This window comes from Carcharodon carcharias, chromosome 8, assembly GCF_017639515.1.
Source record: "Carcharodon carcharias isolate sCarCar2 chromosome 8, sCarCar2.pri, whole genome shotgun sequence".
NCBI lineage: Eukaryota > Metazoa > Chordata > Chondrichthyes > Lamniformes > Lamnidae > Carcharodon > Carcharodon carcharias.
The window spans coordinates 45,546,027-45,572,031 of NC_054474.1; the positions used below are offsets into that span (position 1 = coordinate 45,546,027).

The window sequence follows — 26,005 nt, forward strand, 5'->3', positions numbered from 1 at the left end:
CGGGCCCACCCACCACACCCGCCGGGTGACCTGAAAATTGCCTAACCAAATAACTTCCCGGCCATATTAAACAGGCCATAACAGCCAAAACATGATATGATTGCTGGGAAAATTGAGTATCATGCAGGAGAACGAAAATGTGAGAATGAAAATGAAGCTACAGAAAGTAGAACAAGCCTTAAAAACAGAAGAAGGGAACAGAGGAGCATAGAAATAAAGGAATAGAAGTAGGCTATTCAGCCTCCTGAGCCTATTCTGCCATTCAATGATATCATAGCTGATCTGTGACCTAGCTCCATATCAATATACAGGGCCTTTGCCCCATATCTCTTCAGACCTCTTGATAACCGAAATTTATTAATCTCACAGTTAAAATTTACAATTAATTGTGCATCAATTGCTGTTGGCAGATATGAGTTCCAAACTTCCACCACCCTTTGTGTACAGAAATATTTCCTTATTCCAGTCCTGAACCGTCCAGCTCTAATTTTTAGACTATGCCCCCAATCTTAGACTTCCCAAACGGAAGAAATAGTTTATCTTTATCTACCCTATCAGTTCCTCTTAATAATTTGAAAACTATGATCAAATCACCCCCAACCTTTTAAATTTCAGGAAATATAACCCTAGTTTGTGAAATCTCTCACTTTAATTTAATCCCTGGATCCAGATACCACTCTGGTAAAACTATGCTGTACTCCTTCCAAGGCTTATATATCCTTCCTAAGGTGTGGTGCCCAGAACTACTCACTGTACTCCAGGTAAGGTGTAATCAAAGAAGAAATCCCTAATTTAGAATTTCCATAGAAGTACTTAAAGACAAATGGGGATGCACTGAGGCAGTCAAAGAGCTTCTCCACGCCATCCACACACTAAGAACGGGAAAGCATCTTTGCTTTGGAAACTGACAGCAATAATTCCATTAGACAAAATGGTGAGGAAGATGTGAAGGAATTCCAGCGACATTAGTCTGTCTAGTGGGCCAGGGATGACATTTTTAAAGTGCTCCTCAGTAGGACATAGGATTACAAGGCTGAGGTGGAGTCAGCATGAATTCAAAAGAGGATGTAGTGACCTGACCAGACGTTCAAAATGGGGCAAAAAATCAAAAGGTACATGATATATTTTAAATATTCATGTGATTTGAGAGAGATAGTGCTGCTGGGAAATATGGAGTGACTTGAACAATTGCCAGACTATGAAAATAATTTATATTAGGGAACTAAAGATTGTTTGAAAATTGAATCAGAAGTGTCAGAATGGTTCACAGTGGAGAGGGGATTGTGTCAGGGTTCTTTTCACCCATTTTCTTTAATACAGTCAGATAACAAATAATGAGTGATGCATTAGGGAGAAAATTAGTGAATTACTGACCCAAAGCATTAAGGGAAAGTGAGGTAGTTCTGACAAAAGATTCTTGATCTTAAATGTAAGTTCTGTTTCTCTCTTCACGGGTGCTGCCAGACCTACTGAGTATTTCCAGCATTTTCTGTCATTATTATAGGGTAAGGTTAGGACATAGTAAGCCACCTGAAAATTGTGAAGGATGTTTATATACTCATTGGTTACTGTTCTCATAACAAATGAAGGGTGAAGAAAAGTAGCTCGAAGGCAGCTTCCCAACAAACTAAATCATAGTATAAAGAAGAGCACAGATGAAGGGAGAAATTATCAGGTGAAAAGTATTAGGGAATTGAATTGTGGATGACTTAATATGCCTTAGAAGTTGCATGGGCTTAAGGGGATTGTGAGAACGAGATAAGGAGAAACTGCTGAAAAAGACATTTTGCCAAAGCTTTTTGTCTTGCACTCATCAAGACAATCACAAGAAAACCAATGTCAGGGGAAGCAACAACTTTATACAGCTTGAGAAGAGAGTGCTGATTGGTTAGCAAGTGGACACTGATTGGTCGATGTGCTGCCATGGAGAACGCACCAGTTATTGGTGACTGACAGTTAACTGCCAAGCATTGTTTAAAACTTAAATCAGGCAGCTTGACTCTGATTGGTCAAGGCATTGCCCTGAGGAATGAGCCAGCGAATGGCCATCACTTATTTTGTTTCACTGAAACAGGCGCAATGTGTGTACATATTCTTTCCGCTTGCAAAGAACAGGGCCCTGTGCATTAATATATGTACCTTCTAGTACATGCAAATGCACCACATTGCAAGCCCAGCTGACGATCTTAAATTGGTTGTCAGCATAATTTTTAGCACACTGAGGATTATTTAGCAAATGTTGTCCAATTGCGGAATCACATCTAATGTTAGACACTGTGTTTTGAGTTTTACAAGCACAAGCTGGTTAGGTACGGTCTGTACCTTGCCTGCAATGTACTGGAAGCTATATATATTAATACACGGGACCATGTACACAAATTGCGCCTGTGTCAGCTAAACAAAATAAGTGATAGCCATTCGTTGGTTCATTCCTCAGGGCAATGCCTTGACAATCAGAGTCAAGCTGCCTGGTTTAAACTTCAAACAATGCTTGGAAGTTAACTATCAGTCACCATTAACTGGCGTATTCTCCATGGCAACGCCTCCACCAATCAGTGTCCACTTGCCAACCAATCAGCACTCTCTTCTCATGCAGTATAAAGTTGTTGCTTCCCCTGACATTGGCATTCTTGCGATTGTCCTGATGAGTGCAAAGCGAAAAACCTCGACGTCTTTTTTCAGCAGTATTCAAGTTTTGTACTACTAAATGACTACAAAGAAAAAAATTGATTTTGATGGACAATGAAACCAATGTGATGGATGAAAGACATTATAAAAAAATTAAACGAGAATATACGAAATTAATGTTTCTTTGACAGTTCTGTATGGAGTTGAAAGCTGGACTATGAAAATGCAGAGAAGCAGAGACTGGATGTCTTTGAAATGAGTACGTACAAAGAGGAATCTATGTAAAATAAGCCAAGAGCTGCAGACGAATGCTGAGAAAGAAATCAGGTCTTAGAAAATGCAAGAGAGAAAGCAATGAAAGTGAAAGCATGAAGAAACAAATGGAAATCATGTTTAAGAGAGGAACTGAACTTCAATGCAGACTTTTCTTGAAGAGAAATGGCAATTAGTTAGGCAACTTGAACAAAAAGCACAATACTGCAGAAACAAGAATTCTGAAGCTCAAACAGAAAATGCTGGAAACACAGCAAGTCAAGCAGGTCTGTGGAGAGAAGTAAAGACGCTGTTTGGGGTAGATTTTGTGGGAACAAGAGTTCATACTCAATGTCCTGGGCTGTCAATGGATCAGCACACGATGAGTTAAAACTGCATTCTATGCTCAGTAGAAAGCTCAGTGCAAATGGGCCTTAGGCAAGGAAATCTCAGATAAAGGAGGGTGATGGAATGTGTAAAAATCACTCAACTATGTCTGTGATAGATTGAAATATGTTAAATCGTTCACATGTTTATGAAAATAAAATGATGGGAAGAGCTTAAAAGGGCAATATAATTAAGAAAATAAAATGATTAGAGGAAATTGAGAAGGGCTAAGAGCATTCTGCAGGCATTGTTATCATTCTGATATCACTTTTATACAGCTTTGATGTACTATGATTTATTAGTGTTATGCATGGAATGTTGAGATCAAAGAGAAAATTATGAAGTGTGTGAGACTCCGTACACTGTACTTATGCTAGAATTATGAAGTATAATGTTCCTGAGCACAGATACTTGAATCACGATGTATGATGTCTCAATAAAGACCTGACCCCGTACGAATGGATACTTTTGTTGAAAGTAACAAAAGAAATTAAATCAAGAAAGCAGTCCAGTCCAACAGAGGCCAATTTTGAGGAACTATACACTAAAAATCTCCTTTTGCTCTCTCCACAAATGCTGCTTGGCCTTTTGAGTGTTACTAACATTTCTCTTGTTTGTTTCAAATTTCCAGCATCAACAGTATTTTAGCTTTATGCACAGGAAAATGTTAGTATCAGCTGAGGGGACAAAGTGAGTTCACTGAAGTAATAGCTTTCATGCAGCAACAAAGCTGATGATAATCAAAAGAAAGCAATAGCATGGAACAGGGAATGTGTGCCAAATAGGAAAATGCAAAGCTTAGACAGTTTACCTGCACATAAGAAGAGCAAACTGGAAGACAGAAAACAAGCAGATTGTTTTGGAAACTGGCAGTAGGAAGACCACAAAAGTAGCATTGGGTGGACTTGATGGTTAATTCAATTATGACATAAACTGGGGAGGGTTAGGGGGCGGATTACAATAGTACAAGATATACTAAAAGTAATAACTTCGCCCAACTTCCACCAAAACCTCAAACATTCATCAATTATCCTATTAACTGTCAAGTAATTGTATATAACCAAACAAATTTCACATTTTAATCGAATAAATTTTCAGCTAAATTTATTTCAAAGTGTCTGTTTAAATATCGAATGGCTGAATAATTTAAAATTAGATTCTGATACAAAGATTTGAAAACTGTGCTTTGATCTTCTGTTTATATAAATGCTGGTCAAAGTAACCACCCATCAATTTAATTAACAATCAGTTACCAATATCTCAGGATTGGCCTGAACTTCCAAAGGAATAACTTAAGATCCCTTTCAACAATTACATCTAACATTAGACCAATATCTTTTCTTAAATTGTCTTTTGTGGAACATCCATACAGAAACAACTGGACATCCTAAATCAATCTTTAACTCTGAGGCTTCAGAGGTTGGTTTGAGCCCCCACAATGTGTTGTGGATTCTGCAAGGGCATGCTGTTACTGATGTCAAATAAACACATTTTTTCAGATTTTGTACCTTTTTTGCGAGTTTATAAAGGTTTAAAGTTGACAATGATAATGCACATATTGAAACTAAGAAGCCACTAGTCATTGTTGTATGGTAGGACACAAATCCTCACATGGTGAATTTCTGACTTATCCCGCAAGCCTGTAGAAATGTTTAGTCATGGAAATTCCAGGAGGAAAAGGGGAACAGAACAGAAAGGCAAAGTGCAACTTTAATGAATTAATATGGCCCAATTTTTCACCAGATGGTATTGTCAATGGCGTTAACACATCCAAGACACAATATATAATTTACTTATCATGCTTAGGTAGGCGCCTACCTTGTTAATCAAGATTAGCCTTTGACTAATAGCCTCTTTGAGGTAAAGAAACAAGTAGTAAATCAGTTCACCTTTTTGGCAGAGGAAAGAGAACAGTTTTGTTACCCATTAAATATGTAGCAAAGTGTCCAGTGCATTTACACATTGTAAGAAAAAGGTGACCATTGCAGGGTGCATCAATATATTAGAAATAAAAACAAGACACAATAAATGACATATTGTAATAGTGGAATCAAAATTTTTCAGGATAACTGATGCCTAATGAAAATATTTTAGAAAGGATAAACAGGGTTCAATCTTTCAGAGGCTCATATATGCGATATAGTTGACAGAAGCTGTAGTTTTTTAAAGCAATACCTCTATAAAAGGATAACTGGAAATTCACAAAGCTACTCAGCTCAAACTGGAGAACGTACATCATTTTTGGTTTGGATTTAGTGATTCCTCTTGTGTCTTCCACTCTGAAGTCTTTTTATGACCTAAGTCAACCTCAATGAAGAGGATGATTGAGATTTGCTGTATAGTCAGCCAATATGAGGTGCTTTTTTGTGACTCTGTTCATGTATACCAACTGGGCTGAGATCTAGAAATCACCATGTGGAGAGTTGTGGACATTCTACCATTCTGTTGCACAACTTACTGGCAACTCAGGTTTTAGCACACTGCAGCCATTATTATAGAGCACTCAATATTGATGGAATTGCAGACTACATTAATGATAAAATGCATATACATACCTAGTGAGACTGGGTTTTCTTTTGGGGTTTAACCTGTAAACATTAACAAAGACAGACATACTTTGTCAACTACATTTCCTTCATTTTAGCAAATCAGATTTGGATTCATGTTGAAAAGATCTTTATTCGCACAAGAAGCAATACCTGTGCATGCCACTTAATTAGTGTCACCAATGTGCAAATTCACATTTTCAGTTAACCCTCCCAAGGCACAAATAAATTCACTGTATGCAGCTACTGGTAGGAATGCCATCTTAATTAGCATTGGATGCTTTTATGGTATTAAAATTTATATACCGCAATTTAGAACAACAGTATATTACAATCATAAAATTCCAGTTTTTATATCTGGCTTATGAAATCATTTCTTTTTTCATCGTAAATCACTGCTGTGTATGAGGTTTTGAGTTTGGTACTAAAAATGGTGCCACACTTTGTTCAAAATAAAGATAATAACCCCATTATTTTCCTCATCATTTATTTTTGCAGCTATGAAGTTATTGGTAGGGTACGCCACACTTAATACTAAGTAACATGTTGAATGTTCATTATTGTTGTGCTTAGATATAACAGCTTAACTGTTCACTCTTCTCAGCAATCATCTGCTACACTCTGAAAATCTGGACCCTTGAGAAGTGTTGAGCAGAAAGGAAGATGAATTCAGCACAACACAGTGTGCATACATCTTTAAAACTCATTAACCTCCTGTAGCAGATAACCACGGCAACATTAGAAATGAAAATTGCAGAATATATAAGGTATAATGATGACAAAAATGAAAGCTGAGAACTCAAATAATATACAGAGAATGAAATATCAGCATATTTCTTCCAAAATCAAATGGCATCATTTATGATTTGCCCTCCTCTAACAGGCAATGTCATTCAAAAGTCACATGATGTGGGAAGACAGCATAAAGGCAAATCATGAGTCTAGCCATGTGCATGACAGCAAGTCTTGAATCCAGCTGTTGGCAATAATTGTAACAAAGGTAACTACAGTGTTTGAAATAAAAACAAAAAACTGCGGATGCTGGAAATCTAAAACAAAAACAGAATTACCTGGAAAAACTCAGCAGGTCTGGCAGCATCGGCGTAGAAGAGTTGACGTTTCGAGTCCTCATGACCCTTCAACAGAACTGGGTGAATCCAAGGAGAGAGGTAAAATATAAGCTGGTTTAAGGTGAAGGGGGGGCGGGGAGGTGGTGGTTGGGTGGGGGGAGAGAAGTGGAGCAGGGTGGTGTGGTTGTAGGGACAAGCAAGCAGTGATAGGAGCAGATCTTGAACTCCCTCCTCCATCCCCACTCCCTTTCTGTTTCTTCCCCCTTCCTTTTGTTTTTTCCAATAATTTATACAGATATTTCTTTTCCCACCTATTTCTATTATTTTTAAATCTTTTATGCCCCCACTAGAGTTGTAACTTGAGTGCCGTACCATCCATTTTTAATTAGCATTCATTTAGATAATATCACCAACTTCAACACCTCTGTGTTCTTTTGTTCTTTTGTCTGTGACATCTTTTGATTATCTGCTCCTATCACTGCTTGCTTGTCACTACAACCACACCACCCCCCTCCACTTCTCTCCCCCCACCCAACCACACCCCTCCCCACCTTAAACCAGCTTATATTTCACCCCTCTCCTTGGATTCACCTAGTTCTGTTGAAGGGTCATGAGGACTCGAAACGTCAACTCTTTTCTTCTCCACCGATGCTGCCAGACCTGCTGAGTTTTTCCAGGTAATTCTGTTTTTGTGTTTGAAATAAACTGGACAGAAACCACGAAATTCAGTGGTGACAATGAGTTAGAAGTGCATGGTTAATCCTTTCAAATTCCTTAAATTCATTCTGACCAACAATGTGGGATATTACTGAATCTGAAATTGCAGAAGGAATAGTAGGTAACCTTTTTTCTCACCTTTGTGACCATAAATCTTTCAAATGCACATACTCACACCAATAAGCAATCATGTCAACATTCTCGGGTGTGAAAAGCGCAAGACTGAGTCATTTATAATCATGACAAAAATGAACTAGTTTGGTCCATAATCGATTTTTTTTTGGATTTTTTTGGTTGGCCATAGCCGTTAGGTTAAACGTTACAATGCTTGCTGTTTCTACAAAGGGAAAAAAGGTGATACTTATTATGTAAAATGTTCCTTTTGAAAAGAATGGGTTTAATAGTTAATACTTGTTAAGTACAGGACATAAGAAATATAAAGAGTAGGCCACATGGGCCCTCAAACCTGCGCTACATTCAGTAAAATCATGGTCGATCTGATCTTGACTTCAATTTAATTTCCAGTCTGTTCCCCATTACCTTCGACTCACCTATGGTTCAAAACTTTGGGCAGAATCATCCCAGATTTGCACAAATTGCCCACGGTAGCAGGCGGAAAAAGGACGTTTTACCCGTTTTACCCACAATGGTGGCTTTTTGTGCTTTATCGTCCCATTCCGGCACATCCTGCCTCGTTAATTATACATTCACAGGGAACATGGCGGATCACTGGCAAGCGGGTTCAGATTTGCCCACCCTGATGTCACCTCAAACCTGCACAGAGCTAGCACTCTCTAAGGGATTGGAAGCTGCTGGAAAGTCATGGCTACCAAAGGGAGGAAACATGCTGCCCCCAAATTTAGTGACGCCTCCCTCAGGCACCTACTGGACACTATGGAGGCCCGCCATGAAGTCCTCTACCCCAGTTCTGGATGAAGACCAGCAAGCAAGGTGACAAATCCAGCATGGGAGGCGGTGGCAGCAGTGGTCAGCGCCAATGCCCTTCAAAACAGGACAGCCACCCAGTGCCAAAAGGGGATGAATGATCTCCTCCATTCTGTCAGGGTAAGTCACTCTTCTCATCACTCTCAACTCACACACCCACGAGGATCTCACTCACTGCCAGTTCAAGGGACATCATAATTCACTGTCACACACAGACACACCTTCATCTGCCCTGGATCATGTCCTCAACCCGTTCATGGCAACACTCACCACCCACACATGCCTCATCGTCCAGTCTGGCAGGCATTCTGCTTACACTCTCTCCATCTGTATTCATGCAGGACAAGCTAGCACACAACAAAAGGGAAGGGTCGCAGACTGGTGAAGGAATGCCTGACATCAAAGTCCTTTGAAAATAGAGTCATCCAGCTGGCCGTCGATGACCTGGACCGTTCCTGTGCTGATTGTAAGGTCTGCGGTGCTCAACCAAGTGAGAATCCAGCAGTTCAACATCCATCAGACAACTATTCTCTGAATGAGTTCCATTGTTCCACAGTCCCATACCATGCACTAATTATGTATCCTTGCTTTCATAGGCACATCTGGAAAGCAGCCACTGGAGTCCATGACATAAACATGGAAAATGGGAGCAGGAGTGGGTCATTCCGCCCTACACACCTGCTCCACTATTCAATATAATCATGGCTGATGCTCTATCTCAATGCCATACTCCCGCTCTCTCCCCGTAACCCTTGACGCCTTTAGCGTCCAGAAATCTATCTATTTCTTTCTTAAATATATTCAGTGATTTGGACTCCACAACTTTCTGTGGTAGAGAATTCCACAGGTTCACCACCCCCTGAGTAAAGAAGTTTTTCCTCATCTCAGTCCTAAATGGCCTACCCTGTATCTTGAGACTGTGACCCCCGCCTTGTTCTAAACTCCCAGCCAGAGGAAACATCATCCTTGCATCCAGTCTGTCCAGCACTGTCAGAATTTTTTACATTTCAATGAGATCCCCTCTCATTCTTCTAAACTCCAGTGAATACAGGCCTAGTCAGCTAATCTCTCCTCATACAACAATCCTGCCATTCCTGGGATCAGTCTGGTGAACCTTCACTGCACTCCCTCTATGGCAAGTATACCCAGGTCCTCAACTCAAGCCCCAAAGACACCTCGGAAGAAAAATCTGATGACACCCTAATTGAAAACTCATCACAGCGCTCACCAGCGCAGAGAACACACCTCAGTGGGACCTAGCTCTAGAGTAGCCTTGAGGTCACAATCTGGTGAGCACATCACACTGTCTGATCCACAGCAGGTGGGTGGCAGGGATTTCCCAGGTCTCTGGACTCAGTCATACCTCAGTTGCTGGAGCTGCAAAGGCAAGATAGGGAACATCAGGAATGGATGTCTGCTGCACTTCTCAGACTGTAAGGCGCGATGGAACGGTCAGTCTGCCTTCAACCTGAGGTGATAGTGCCAGCATGCCAAAGCACCAAGGTCAATACTGGTAGGATGGCGGCCGCTATGGAGACCTTGGTCCAGGACATCAGTCCTGCACTGCTGCGCGGGCTGAACTCCAATGTTGATGCCATAGTTGGCCTTCAATAGTGTCAACATGAGGGGGTGCAGGGCAGCTCGATCTCACTCCAGCTTCCCCTCCTCCTCAAGGAGTCAGCCAGGGGACCTCAGGCACCCATAGGGAGGAGGATCAGCAGGTGCCTGAGTCTGTGGCCATCCATCCAGGTGATTCAGGGAGTGTTTGGCTCATCCAAATCCCCTCTTCCTGTGACTCCAGCAGCTCCAGCTCCACAGGCCGAGGAGGATGCCACTGCCACACATCAGGACCCTGAAAGCAGGCCAGGGCCTTGGAGGTCCATACTGCGCTCTCAGCTCAGGCGCAGCCATTCTCCCAACCCGTACTACAAGGCTGCGCTATGAGCGTGAACCATGGGGGAGGCTTGTCCAAACCTGAATGAAGACACTGCAAGGGGCTGTGAGCACCTCCACCAGTGACTGCTCCATGGTCAGCTTTCAGAAGGAGATTATTCAACTTGACCTTGGTCCAATTGTTCTGCAGCCCCTAAAACACTCATTAATTTGCAATCTGCACAGGATGGGTGAAAAGTTCAGGATCATGTCATGATCTGCGTTACTAGAGTGAGCAGGTAGGCTAGAGGCCTGACTCCAAGCATGTCAATATAGCTGTGCCTGAACTGTCTCAACTGCGGAAGAATGCTCACTTTATACAAGGTTTCCATAATGTGTGGCCACTTCCCTCCTCCCCCTGCATGTGATGGTGCACTACCATGCTGCCTTGTGCGCACGCCTCCCCCCACCTCATCCCCAATTGCAGTGCAGCCCTTGCCCCAGCAACGCACTATCAGGTAGCCAGGAAAAGCGACGTGCCTGTGCACTCACGTGAGTGTGCAGCGCCTCTTCCTTGAAGTTGAACAGGTGACCCTCATGAACGCTGCGCAACGTTAGTGTGCACTCACTTCTGAGTTCCCCTCAAAGTTCAGCTTGCCAGGTGCATGCCTTTTAAATGCAGTTGTAAATCACGTCGTTCTTAAGCTACAGAGATAAATGTGATGCAGGGGGATGATTCCGGTGGGCAGGCAAGATGATGAGATGCAAATGTATTGAAATTGCATTTCACGACGATGTAAAACCGATTTTTGAACTTCCTGCCATATTGTCCCCACCTGCCCGCCATGACATCTGCCGCCAATGGGGGCAGAACATTTCAGCCTTTGAATATATTCAAGGCTGAGTTAGACAATGACTCAGTCTCCACAGCTCTCTGGGGTACAGAATTCCAAGGGTCCATGATCTTCTGAGAGAAGAAATTCTCCAATAACTCATCGACACCAATACCCATCTAGGACCCTCCACCCCTGCCTGTCCCTCCGTCCCCACCCTTTCTTCCAATCCCAACCCCAGCCGTGTATTCACTATACCCCCTGACCTTCCCCTCTCCGATGTTGAACGTTCAGTGCTCAGCAAAGGACTTAGTTTCATACCCTTACGCCCTCACCTCAATGAATTTCGGGCTTGGCATGATACTGAACTCTTCTTCCGCCGTCTTCGTCTCCGGGCTCACTTCTTTGGGCAGGAGTCCTCTCCCAGTTCAACGGATCCTTTTACCCATCTCCAATATTCTCCCTCCACCTGGACCCCTCCCTCTGGATTCTTACCTTCTCTCGATCTTTTCACTGAGAACTGTCGGCGCGACATTAGTCGTCTCAATTTCTCTGCTCCTCTCACCCATTCTAACCTGTCTCTCTCTGAACTTACTGCACTCCATTCTCTCAGGTCCAACCCTGACATTGTCATCAAACCCGCTGACAAGGGTGGTGCTGTTGTTGTCTGGCGCACTGACCTCTACCTCGCGGAGGCTGAGCGTCAACTCGCAGACACTTCCTCCTACCTCTCCCTGGACCATGACCCCACCACTGAACATCAAGCCATTGTTTCTAGGACTGTCACTGGCCTCATCTCCTCTGGGGATCTCCCTCCCACAGCTTCCAACCTGATAGTCGCCCAACCACGGACTGCCCGCTTCTATCTCCTACCCAAAATCCACAAACAGAACTGCCCCGGTAGACCGATCGTCTCACTTGCTCCTGCCCCACAGAACTCATTTCTCATTATCTTGACTCCCTTCTCTCTCCCCTTGTCCAGTCCCTTCCCACCTACATCCGTGATTCCTCTGACACCTTACGTCACATCAACAGTTTCCAGTTCCCTGGCCCCAACCACTTCCTCTTCACCATGGACGTCCAATCCCTCTACACCTCCATCCCCCACCAGGATAGTCTGAGGGCCCTTAGCTTCTTCCTCGAACAGAGGCCCGAACAATCCCCATCCACCACTACTCTCCTCCGTCTGGCTGAACTTGTTCTCATGCTGAACAATTTCTCCTTCAACTCCTCTCACTTCTTCCAAATAAAAGGTGTGGCTATGGGTACCCGCATGGGCCCCAGCTATGCCTGTCTCTTTATGGGGTATGTGGAACATTCCTTGTTGCAGTCCTACTCCGGCCCCCTTCCACAACTCTTTCTCCGGTACATCGATGATTACTTCGGTGCCACTTCATGCTCTCGTCGGGACTTGGAAAAATTTATTAATTTTGCTTCCAATCTCCACCCCTCCATCATTTTCACGTGGTCCATCTCTGACACTTCCCTTCCCTTCCTTGACCTCTCTGTCTCAATCTCTGGTGATAGACTGTCCACCAATATCCATTACAAACCCACCGACTCCCACAGCTATCTCGACTACAGCTCCTCACATCCCGCTTCCTGTAAGGACTCCATCCCATTCTCTCAGTTCCTTCGCCTCCGTCGCATCTGTTCCGATGATGCTACATTCAAAAACAGTTCCTCTGACATGTCCTCCTTCTTCCTTAACTGAGGTTTTCCACCCACGGTCGTTGACAGGGCCCTCAACCGTGTCCGGCCCATGTCCCGCGCATCCGCCCTCACGCCTTCTCCTCCCTCCCAGAAACATGATAGGGTCCCCCTTGTCCTCACTTATCACCCCACCAGCCTCCGCATTCAAAGGATCATCCTCCGCCATTTCCGCCAACTCCAGCATGATGCCACCACCAAACACATCTTCCCTTCACCCCACTTATCGGCATTCCGTAGGGATCGCTCCCTCCGGGACACCCTGGACCACTCCTCCATCGCCCCCTACTCCTCAACCCCCTCCTATGGCACCACCCCATGCCCACGCAAAAGATGCAACACCTGCCCCTTCACTTCCTCTCTCCTCACCGTCAAGGACCCAAACACTCCTTTCAAGTGAAGCAGCATTTCACTTGCATTTCCCCCAACTTAGTCTACAGCATTCGTTGCTCCCAATGTGGTCTCCTCTACATTGGAGAGACCAAACGTAAACTGGGCGACCGCTTTGCAGAACACCTGCGGTCTGTCCGCAAGAATGACCCAAATCTCCCTGTCGCTTGCCATTTTAACACTCTACCCTGCTCTCTTGCCCACATGTCTGTCCTTGGCTTGCTGCATTGTTCCAGTGAAGCCCAACGCAAACTGGAGGAACAACACCTCATCTTCCGACTAGGGACTTTACAGCCTTCCGGGCTGAATATTGAATTCAACAACTTTAGGTCGTGAGCTCCCTCCCCCATCCCCACCCCCTTTCTGTTTCCCCCTTCCTTTTTTTTTCCAATAAATTATAAAGATTTTCCTTTTCCCACCTATTTCCATTATATAAAAAAAAATAAAAAACCCCACTAGAGCTATACCTTGAGTGCCCTACCATCCATTCTTAATTAGCACATTCGTTTAGATAATATCACCAACTTTAACTTTAACACCTATGTGTTCTATTGTACTATTGTCGTTGACATCTTTTGATGATCTGCTTCTATCACTGCTTGTTTGTCCTTACAACCACACCGCCACCCCCTCCATCTCTCTGTCTCTCTATCTCTCCGCCCCCCACACACACACCTTAAACCAGCTTATATTTCAACTCTTTCTTGGACTCGAACTCAAGTTCTGACGAAGGGTCATGAGGACTCGAAACGTCAACTCTTTTCTTCTCCGCTGATGCTGCCAGACCTGCTGAGTTTTTCCAAGTAATTCTGTTTTTGTTTCCTATTCATCACAGTCTGAAATGGGTGAGCCCTTATTCTGACACCATGGGCTAGATTTTGGCAACCAAGGCGCGTAGCTCAAGTTGAGAAATTTCCTGACTCGTTGGACCCGCCTTGGTAAAAACTCCTCCGAAACACTTGATTTTCATTCCGGGGAGGCTAGAGTTGGGCCCACAGACACCTGAAAAGAGGGGCTGGGTGAGTACTTAGTGATGCTACTTAGAAGGCTAGCCTTGGTTCTTTGTTTTAGAAGTTTTTAAGCCCGCTAGCCATCACACTCCCACCCATCCCCACCATGGCCTTTCATACCCTCCATGCCAACTCCAGAGACACTCACCCAGTATCCACTATGGACAGACCCCAGGAGCCATGTGGAAATGATAATAAATGAACTCCAAACAATCCAATACAGCTCTCACTCCTACAGACTTCATAGTGAAAATCTCCCAGTCATAAAATCCATGCAAAGCTTTAATCACTTCAAGTGGTTATATCTATTATAAAAACACAGCTCTATTTAGTAGCCGCAAAGACAGCTAATCTTTTAATAGCCTCATTGAACTATCAATTAAACTGCAAACTCAGAACTCACCCCCTGTCACTTTTGAAACTCAGCCAAGCACTCATGATAACATAATGATAGCCCTTTCCTGTAACTCCATGTTTGAATACCTCCATTCAGGTTTCTGCCCCTGCCAGTGAACTGAAACAGCTCTCAAAGTCACAAATGACACCTATGTAATCACAACAAAGGTAAATTATCCCTCCTTGTACTTCTCGATTTATATGCAACCTTTGGCATGGATAACAATACCATCCTCCCCCAGTGCCTATCCACCATTGTCCAGCTGGGTTGGAATGCACGCGCCTGGTTCCATTCTTATCGATCTAATCATAGCCAAATTATCATCTCCAATGATAATCTCACTTCCTACTCCTGCACCAATACTTCAGATGCTCCCCGAGAATCTATAATTGGTGCTCTTCTAATTCTCAACTACTTACTGCCACTCGGCCATATCATGTTATTTTACGCAAGTATAGTGCTGACACCCAGCTTTACCTGACAACCACCACCACTGTTTCTAAATTGAGAGACTGCTTGCCTGACATCCTGTACTGCGTGAAGAGAAATTTCCAATTAAATATTGGGAAGAACTGAGCCATTGGCTTCAGTCCCCTCCACTAACTCCATGCCCCAGCCACTGACTACAACCCTCGCCCTGGCAATTGTCTGTTATATTTGACCCCAAGATGGATTTCCAACCACACACACACACACACAAAATCTCCAAGAATGCCTATTTCCACATCCATTATATTGCCAAACTCTACGCTAATATCTCATGAGGCTTTGTGTCATATTTTGTTTGATAAAGCTCCTGCGAAGTATCTTGGTACATTTTATTATGTTAAGTGTGCTATACAAATACAAGATATTTTTGCTGTTGTTACAGTGGCACATTTGAGATTGGAGCTCATATTGAAGAATACTAGCCCAAATTATACTATTCTAAGTCTTCAAAGCGTTGCACACTGCAATTTCCAAATTCAGTATTTTGAAATTACTGAGGTGGCATGTTAACAGACTGACAGACTGCTCACTTCTGATAATGACAAAGGGTACATAGAAATTTAAACAGAAATGCTCAGACTGAGTTGTGGCTGATGAAAAATGTCTTTATACTGGTTACAATTGGATTAGTCAGCAGGTTTAGATATTACTAACCATTTAAAACTTGTAACAATTACATTTGCAGATTGTAGTCAGGATGAAATGGTTAAACCACATCAAAGCTGTCTTGTAGCGTCTCCTACTTATTAGCTTGGTTAGGACTCCTTTATAGTTTTTCTAGGAATAGTAATTTGCACAAAATGGGTGTATGATGTATTGAAAAAATTAACAAACGTCTAGTGTAAAGCTGTTTAGGTAACCATTAGCTTATAAGTGTTTAATTGGATTAGATAATATACTCATGGCAAAGGCTGAAATAGCTGCAGCGTACAGTGAATTTGTTCTCCCCTTTTTCCAATTCAAATCACACTGAAACAAGCAAATTGAGCAAGATTAGTGCTGAGTAATTTCATTAAAGGAACAACAGTAAATCAATAAATGGGTTTTCACTCTCCCCCTCACCAAAGGGATGCAATTCATATTTTATAAATAATGTCTCTGTTATTTGCAACACCGTGCAAGGAACCTGTACTATGCATTATTCTCCTTTCACCTTTTGCGGAATCTAGCTGATAAAGTTGCATAGCTTGACCACACAGCCCTGGGAAGAATCAATAAATATTCATTTTACACATTAGCAAGGCTTAATACAAACAGATTAATGTTATAGTCCACAATTACATTTGGCTCACTTCAGATCATGTGACTAACACCAGGGGCAGGATTTTACGTCCCGCAGGCAGATGCGCGCCTGACCCAATTGGGCGTAAAATAGTGCACGATGAAGTTGGGTGAACATACCGATGTCATCGCGCACTCGTACGATATTTTGGTCAGCGGGCATGCGCAAGAGTCGGCAGTGTGCCCACCGCCCATCAACAATTAAGAGGCCTATTAAGGCCCTTAATCAATTAATTTAAACTAATTTTTCGCTGCCCGTCCAACCTTACAATTGCCGGGCGGGCAAATCGGCCAGGGGTGGGATGAGGTTTCCAATATTAATTTTTAAAAACATTTTTGACATAATTTTTATAACATTTATGTTCATGTCAGTAAGTCCTATGTGAGGACATGTTTTGCACATTTTCATAATCTTTATTTTTGATTTTAATATTCTTCAGCTCCCTGTCTTCAGGGAGATTTCAGTGCATGCTCCCCTGTGCATGTGCAGACTTTTGCGCTCACACTCCCCCCACCCCCACCCTAGCAACACTGAGCTTTTCAGCATGCCTTTCATGCTGGCTGGCCGTTTAGGGGCTGATCGTGGGTGGTGAACTGTTTCCTGGCCACTCCCGGGCCTGCCTGCCACGCCCACCCGACGACGCGAAAATCCTGTCCCAGATATTTCTTTCTGCTGGCAGAGATATCCTAGATTTTCCAAAATAGTCTGGTGGAGTGCTGTTGGGTTAAGCTTACGTGAATAACAGGTCACCAAAAAACCCTTAAAATTTGCTTTTTAGTAATAGCTCATCTTAATTAGTTTTCTAATATCTAGAAATACACCAACTTCTTCAGCTGTTGATACAGCTTATGAATGTGATAAAGATTCCACCCTCATGTTAAGTGCTGATGCACAGTTAACAAATTTAATGGTTTTCCTCAGTGTTTCACTGCAATGCAACTGATCAAACTTTCGAGTACAATTAGCAGATTCCAGTCAGTCTTACTGGTTGGTACATTACAATCATCTGTACCATAAAATTGGAAAACAGCTTGCATTGATTAGTGCTAAATGCTAGATTGGAAATTTAAAAGGGAATTGTTATATTTGAGATTTTCAGTTTGGGTTATCTCCCTGCACAGGTTATACTGAAATCTTTTTAGTGCCACTGCAAGAACTGATACTTGCTGTGGTATGGATTTCTGAAATGATATTTCTTTGTAGTGCATACGCTTTCAAAAAAAACTGGCCACAAAGCACCTTGCGACGTACCGAGCAAAGCATTTTATAAATGCAACTTTCTTTTTATAAAGAAACAAAATTTCAAATATTAGCCAGGATCTTATGGCCCCACCACGGTGTGTCTCTGCCCTCTCCCTGACGAATGCGGTGAGCCATTTAAATCTCCGTTCAGTTCAGCAGGATCATAATATTCCCGCTGAGCGGAAGGGGCCATAACATCCTGGCCTCTATAAAAGTGGAGTTTTAAAAAATCTGAGCAAACACTTATTAACCTTAGCTCTTAGTTTCCAGCCAACAACTAACTTTCCATTTTGCTACATTTTCTAATATACTAATGCCTGTTTTTCTCTAACAACCCTCCTGAGAGATATTTCATTGACTACATTCTGAAAATCCACATTTACAATTACGTCATTCTGTTTATCTATATAATTAATCACTTTTTCAAGTAATATTGAACTTGTTGAATACAACTTGCCTTTGACAAATACATGTTCTTGATTACTGCATGTATTTCTAAGATCATTAATCTAATTTCAAATTATGGATCCTAATAAAATGCCCACAACTGACGTCAGATTGCTTGGTCTATTGTTTCAGATTCACCTTTTTCATCAGTTATAAGTGTGACATTGGCTACTGCCAATTCCCCAGCAGAATTCACACATTTAAGGAGGATTGAAAAATTATCAGAGTTTCTGCAATTCCCTCTCTGGCTTTATTTTAACATCCTGTAGAGCATGCTATGTGGACTCAAGTGATTATCCTTGCTAATTATTTCCAGAAATTCCTTTTCTACATGTCCTCCACATATGTATCAATACTCTTTCTTCCACTATCACTTACAGATGTAAAAATATAATACCTGTTAGGCCTTCATCCCCTTACAAAAGCAAAATAATGTGGATGATGGAAATGTAAAAAGAAAAAAAAATGCTGGAAATACTCAGCAGGTCAGGTAGAATTTGTGATGAGAGACAGTAAATATTTCAGGTTGATGACCTTTCGTCAGAAATGGTATAAGGTCATCTGCTTGAAATGTTAAATCTGTTTCTTTCTCCACAAATACAGCCTGAGAATTTCCAGCATTTTCTGTTTTTATTTTAGAAATCACTTCTTTGTTCAATGGTGCTATCCTTTGCATCCTTTTTAGTACTAATGTGCTTATAAAAGTCCCATTTCTTTCTACATTATATGCTGTCCTTTTTCTCATGCTCATTTCCAGCCTTTCCAATCACTCTACTCAGGTTTTCTTTAATATTATTAGCCCTAGTTTCATCTTAGCTTGTCTTTAAGTTGAGTTTAATTTTAATCAATTTATTTACATATTGCTATCCTTTGAGGAATATAGCTAGTTAGTACTCGAGCCATCTTAAATTTGAAGATATCCCACTGCTGATCCATCAGTATGTTTGTTAACCTTTCTGTCTAGATAATTGATCTCTTATCACTGAGTGTTACTGTTTCCAGTCAAGCATTCTTTTCTTTAATTCTTCATTATCCTGTCTCATTTTTATAAAGAACTGTGTTGTGGTCACATTTGCCTATTATTCCCCTAATTGCTTCCACTTAATTTGTTCCACTTAATTTCTCAGAATTAAATCAAGTGATATTCCCTTGATTGTTTGAATTTTACGGGGCTTTTGGGGGCGGGGGGGGGAGAAATGGAGGCGGTATTGCTTGCCCCCACCTGATAGAAAAATCGGTTGTGAGCCAACCGAATTTAAATAGATGCCTCCTATGGGCACAGGCCACCCAAAGGAGGTACCCCGCAGCTTCCTTCCCACCTTTTCATTCGAGATGGTGAAGTTGCAGACTGGAATCTTTTGTTTGCCTTCTCATGTATTATTGCGGAGGGGGTAGAAACAGGCCTTTAACTGGCCGTTAATTGGTCAGTTAAGGCCTCAATAACCTCAGGGCTGGTGGTGGCAAAATACTGCGGATGCTGGAAATCTGAAACAAAAAAAGTGCTGGAAAAACTCAGCAGGTCTGACAGCATCTGTGGAGAGAAAGACAGAGTTAACGTTTCGAGTTCGTATGACTTCTTCAGAAGTAAAAATATGGTGAAATATATACTAGGGGGTGGGACAGCTGAAGCCGGATAGAAGGCCAGTGGTAGGTGGAGGCAAAGGAGAGATTGTAAAAGATGTCATAAACAAGAGGTCGAAGGGGTGTGATGGTGGTGATACTGGTTAAAGGAGGTGCTAATGGTGACATTAAGAGTAGAAAGCAGAATGAGCAAGAGACAGATGGACCTAGCGGGGGTGGGGTGGGGGGAGGGGACAGTGTGGGAAAAAAGATTGGAATAGGCTAAAAGGTGGGGATAAACAATGAATAAAAATGGAAATAAATTTAAAATAATAGTAATACAAATAGGTGGGGAAAAATGTATATATGAAAATTAAAAAATAAATATTTGAAAAAAGGGGGGATCAACAAAAGATGAGGATGGAGGAGACAGTTCATGGTCTGAAGTTGTTGAACTCAATGTTAAGTCCGGAAGGCTGTAAAGTGCCTAATCAGAAGATGAGGTGTTGTTCCTCCAGTTTGCATTGAGCTTCACTGGAACATTGCAGCAGGCAGGGGACCTCAGGCACCCATAGGGATGAGGATAGAGGGCTGTTAATCTTTGGAATTCACTACCCAAGAGAACAGTGGAGGCTGAGTCCTTGAATGTAATCAAAGCTGAGTTTAGACAGATTTTTGATCCACAAGGGAATCAAAGGTTATAGGGGCAGGCTGGAAAGTGGAATTAAGGCCACAACCAAATCAGCCATGATCTTATTTAATGGCAGAGCAGGCTCAAGGGGCCAAATGGTCTACTCCTGCTCCTATTTCTTATGATCTAATACACTAATTAAGTGGACAGGAAGGTGAGCTATATGGTTTATGACCATGTTCATTTGGTGATTTTTCTTTCATCCCTTCTGTTATTTCTCCTCAAGGTTTGCTGCTCTCAGTATACTAGAGATAGGAGACTTCTGTGTATGAAAATTGTAGGAGAAAATCAGCACTCTGTGGTCTGTTGGGACACTGCAACTTCAGATAATGTAATAAATATCATGAGACCGCGTAAAATGTGGCACAGGAATGAAATAAAATATTTGAAAAAACAGAATTACAGGAAAAAAAGTAATGAGGCATGGGCAACAGAAGAAAATAGGGAGTGTTGTATTGGCCGCCTGTTAGATACATTGCCTGATCTTCAGATCCGCTGAAATCAAAGAAAATGAATATTAGGCAATGCACCTAACAGGCATCCATAGTGTTACCAACCATTCTGAACTTCCAGCAAAGGTGATTTTCTACCTCATCAAGTCAGTGAGGTTTTTTCTCTTGTTGTAACATATAGGGGTACTTTCATCAAAATATTTTTAAAATAGTTTAATTCCAGATTTTTAATGGGTCTATAGCAAAGTCTGAAGAACCAGTGTAGCTATTAAAAGAAGGCTTGTCTGGTATATATAGAAATAAGCATTGTAAATAATAGCCATAGTCATGGAGGTTTACAGCACAGAAAAAGGCCCTTTGGCCCATCAAGTTTGGGCCGGTCAAACAAGTACCTAACTATTCTAATCCCATTTTCCAGCACTAGGCCCATAGCCTTGTATGCCAAGCATCGCAAGTGCACATCCAAATACTTCTTAAATGGTATGAGAGTTTAACAGATTCCCACCACACTCTAGGTGAAAAAATTCTTCTTCGCATTCCTTCTAAACCACCTACCCCTTACCTTAAAACTACGCCCCCTAGTTATTGATCCCTCCACCAAGGGGAAAAGTTCCTTCCTGTCTACCCTATCTACGTCCCTCATAATTTTATATACCTCAATCATGTCCCCACTCAATCTCCTCTGTTCCAGGGAAAATAACCCCAGTCTATTCAATCTCTCCTCATAACTAAAACTCTCCAGCCCAGGCAACATCCTGGTAAATCTCCTCTGCACTCTCTTGAGTGCAATCACATCCTTCCTATAATGCAGATTCCAGAACTGCAAGCAATACTCTAGCTGTGGCCTAACCAGGGTTTTATACAGTTCCAGCATAACCCCCCGTTCTTATATTCTATGCCTTGGCTAATAAAGCCAAGTATCCCATATGCCTTCTTAACCACCTTGTCTAACTTTCTCACTACCTTAAGGGACCGGTGGACATGCACACCAAGGTCCCTCTGATCCTCAGTACTTCCCAGGATCTTACCATTCATCGTGTATTTCCGTGCCTTGTTTGGCCTGCCCAAGTGCATCACCTCACACGTATCTGGATTAAATTCCTTTTGCCACTGATCAGCCCATCTGACCAGTCCTTCTATATCCTCCTATAATCTAAGGCTATCCTCCTCACTATTTATCACCCCAACAATTTTCATGTCGTCGGTGAACTTACTGATCAACCCTCCCATATTCAAGTCTAAATCGTTTATATATACCACAAACAAGCAAGGGACCCAACACTGATCCCTGTGGAACCCCATTGGACCCAGGCATCCAGTCACAAAAACACCCCTCGACCATCACCCTCTGCTTCCTGCCACTCAGCCAATTCTGGATCCAATTTGCCAAACTGCCTTGGATCCCATGGGCTCTAACCTTCGTTATCAGTCTCCCATGTGGGACCTTATCAAAAGCCTTGCTGAAGTCCAAGTAGACTAAGTCAAATGCATTGCCCTCATCTACATACCTGGTCAGCTCTTCAAAAAATTCAGTCAAATTGGTCAGACGTGATCTCCCCTTAACAAAACCATGCTGACCTCCTTGATTAATCCTTGCCTCTCCAAGTGTAGATTAATTCTGTCCCTCAGAATTGCTTCCAATAGTTTCCCCACCACTGAGGTTAGACTGACTGGCCTATCTCCCTGGTTTATCTCTTCCTCCCTTCTTGAATAACGGTACCATATTGGCTGTTGTCCAGTTCTCTGGCACATCTCCTATGGCCACAGAGGTATTGAAAATTGCCAGCGACCCTGCTATCTCCTCCCTTGCCTCATTCAACTGCCTGGGATACATTTCATCCAGGCCTGGAGATGTACCTACTTTCAAGCCTTCCAGGCCACTTAGAACTTCCTCCCTTTCCATGCTAATTTATTTAGTTATATCAGTCCTTCTGCCTGATTTCCATACCCATGTCGTCTCTCCCACTTGTGAACACCAACACAAAATATTCATTTTGAACCCAACCTACGTCTTCTGGCTCCATACACAAATTATCACCATGGTCTTTAATGGGCCCTACTCTTTCCCAAGTTATCCTCTTACTCTAATGTATTTGTAAAATAACTTTGGATTTTCCTTTATTTACCTACCAATGTTTTTCCATGCCCCCTTTTTGCTCTCCTATTATCCTTTTTATGTTCCCCCCTACACATTCTATACTCCTCTAGGGCTTCAGCTGTTTTGAGCCCTCAGTATCTGCCATAAGCCTCCCTTTTTCTCTTTACCTAATCCTGTATATCCCTCGACATCCAAGGTTCCCTGGATTTGTTGGTCCCACCCTTTGTCTTTACTGGAATAAGTTGGCCCTGCACTCTCCCTATTTCCTTCTTGAATGGGTCCCACAGCTCTGATGCAGTAGCTGTTCCCAGTGCACTCTGGCCAAATCATATCTGATCTTATTAAAATCAGCCTTCCCCCAATTTAGAAGTCTGATTTCTGGCCCATCCTTATCCTTTTCCATAACAACCTTGAATCTAACAGAGTTATGATCACCATCTGCAAAATGCTCCCCCACTGATACCTCTACCACTTGCCTGGCTTCATTCCCTAAAATTAAGTCCAGGACTCCCTCTCTTGTAGGACCTTCTTCGTACTGGCTTAAAAAGCTCTTCTGGATGCATTTTAAGAATTCTGCTCCCTCTAAACCTATCACATGATGACTAACCCAGTTAATGTTGGGGAAGTTGAAATCCTCCACTATTACTACCCTATTACTTTTACACTTCTCTGAAATTTGCCTACATATCTGTTCTTCTATTTCTCTCTGTTTGGGGGCCTATTGTACACTCCCAACAATGTGATTGCTCCTTTTTTATTTTTAAGTTCTACTGCTACTTTTTTGTTTCTAAGTTGTAATAAGTTGAAATAATATTTTGCTTACACTACACAAGAGACATTCTTATTACTCAATAGATCAACAGATGCTACTACAGAAAGGAGCAAATAATGTAAACAACTGCTCTACTTACAGAGAATTGGGTCGGATCAGTTTCACTGCAGGTGCCTCTGTGTCACAAGGGCCCAGGCTCTGCACACTTTGCTGATAAGTTTTAGAATTAGATGAAGCATTCACAGTAGGGATGACCACAGACTCGGCACTAGAGTTTGTAATGTTGTTCTGCTTGTCTGTCAAGATAAATGTATTTTGTTTAAATTTGATGTATCCACCTAATTGACAAAATATTGCACAATATTTTCCAACAATTGCTTTCACTAAAAATTATAAGAAAAGCTTAGACCAACGCGTTTCACCTTAACAATGGGTTTTGAATAGAAATTTCATCAATTTGATATTACTAACTTGCCTAACTACTTCCCTTGCATTGTCTAAAACGTGCAGCATACATGAACTGGACTAAAATTGCCCAACATCACTAGCTGAACATGCAACTACCTTCATAGGCAAAGGCTTTTACCCCTCCCGACAGCATTGTACTTAAACATACAAACAATACCCACACTGCATCAGGGAATGGAGACTTTCTTTTTTTTCCAACAGGACATGGATGTCGCTGGCTAGGCCAGCATTTTTTTTTGCTCATCCCTAACTGCCCTCAAGAAGGTGGTGGTGAGCTGCTTTTTGAACCACTGCATCCCATGTGGTATGGTACACCCACAGTGCCGTGTGGAAGGAGTTCCGGGATTTTTAATCAGCAACCGTGAAGGAACAGCGATATAGTCAGGATGGTGAGTGGTTCAGAGGGGAACTTGCAGGTGGTGGAGTTCCCATGTATCTGCTCCCCTTGCCCTCCTCGGTGATAGAGGTCGGGGATTTGCAAGGTGCTGTTGAAGGAACCTCGGTGAGTTGCTGCAATGCACCTTGTTGATGGTAGGCACTGCTGGCACTGCGCGACAGAGTGTAAGTTGGAGGTGATGGATGGGGTGCCAATCAAGTGAACTGCTTTGTCCCGGATGGTATCAAGCTTCTTGAGTATTGTTGGAGCTGCACTCATCCAGGCAAGTGGAGAGTATTCCATCACACTCTTGACTTGTACATTGTAGATGGTGAACAGGCTCTGGGGAGTCAGGTGGTGAGTTACTCGCCACAGAATTCCCAATTGGTGGCCTGCTCTTATAGCCACAGTAATCATCTGGCTGGTGCAGTTTAGTTTCTGGTCAATGGTAACCCGGATGTTGACAGTCCTCATTTCTGCTGCTGGTCCTTATTTCAAACCCAAGTTAAAGAAATACAAGGTCATTGCCTGGTCATTCCCCCAAGAAAATTTGACGTTCATTCATTTCTATTTTGCTAGACATACAATGCTTAAGACACATAAATATTAAAACAAATTCTAAAAGAATATAAACCTGAACATGACGGAGACTCAGACAAAATTTCACAAATTCCATGTAGATTCTGACATTATTGAGGAAAAAGTGTGAAAAAATATAAACGAGATGAAGGTGCAAAGGGAATGGAAAAATATGGCTGAGTCACTGCCATTTCCTGGCAGCCAATAAAGTGCACAGTTGGCAGATGCCTGAAAATTAGCAACCAGCTGGGATTTTTGCCCTATTTCACCTGAGGAAGTGTAAGGAAAACAAATTCTAGCAACAATAAAACTGAGTTCTGCAATTTTTCCATTTAGTATTGACACTATAATTTCACTTTTGCCAGAATGGCAAAGCTAGCACACAACATAAGCTCACCGATACTAGCAGCAGAAGAGGCGTTCCAAATGTGGAACAATAGTTCCTCCCCTAATTTTTACACGCTGATACTACTTGCCCAGAGAATTAAATCTGTAGCATTCTTGACTGGGGTGTACAAAACCTGACAGGACATTCTTAAATGATTGCAGTTAAAGGAAAATGCAGACAGGAAGATTCAAGACACTTCTGCAACAAGGCTCTCATTGCTCCTCCAGAGTTGTACTAAAGATAGTTGGTCCTATTTGCAGTTAACTGTAACACTTCCATAATAACAACGGTGCCAGTTGAATAGTGGGAAGTCACCAACCAAGTCAACACAGTCTTTTAGGTCTGTTGTACTTGAAAACAGGGAAGGTACTCCCAGTATCAAGGGCAATGGCAAATTTGCCTTT

General features: G+C 42.3%; 1 protein-coding gene across 5 annotated transcripts in view; it reads right to left on the reverse strand.

Annotated features, from left to right (window-relative positions):
* LOC121281050 (rho GTPase-activating protein 26-like) overlaps nt 1-26,005 on the reverse strand; it is a 256,436-nt gene that overhangs the window by 9,776 nt on the left and 220,655 nt on the right. For 2 of the 5 annotated variants that reach the window (XM_041193652.1, XM_041193650.1), the window contains exons 20-22: nt 23,930-24,086; nt 16,400-16,447; nt 5,823-5,855 (exon numbers count right to left, since the gene is read on the reverse strand). In XM_041193652.1, coding sequence (XP_041049586.1) covers nt 5,823-5,855; nt 16,400-16,447; nt 23,930-24,086 — 238 coding nt within the window. Of the gene's footprint in view, nt 1-5,822; nt 5,856-16,106; nt 16,216-16,399; nt 16,448-23,929; nt 24,087-26,005 lie in introns of those variants that run through there. The other 3 variants (XM_041193653.1, XM_041193651.1, XM_041193654.1) reach the window with 2 other exon arrangements.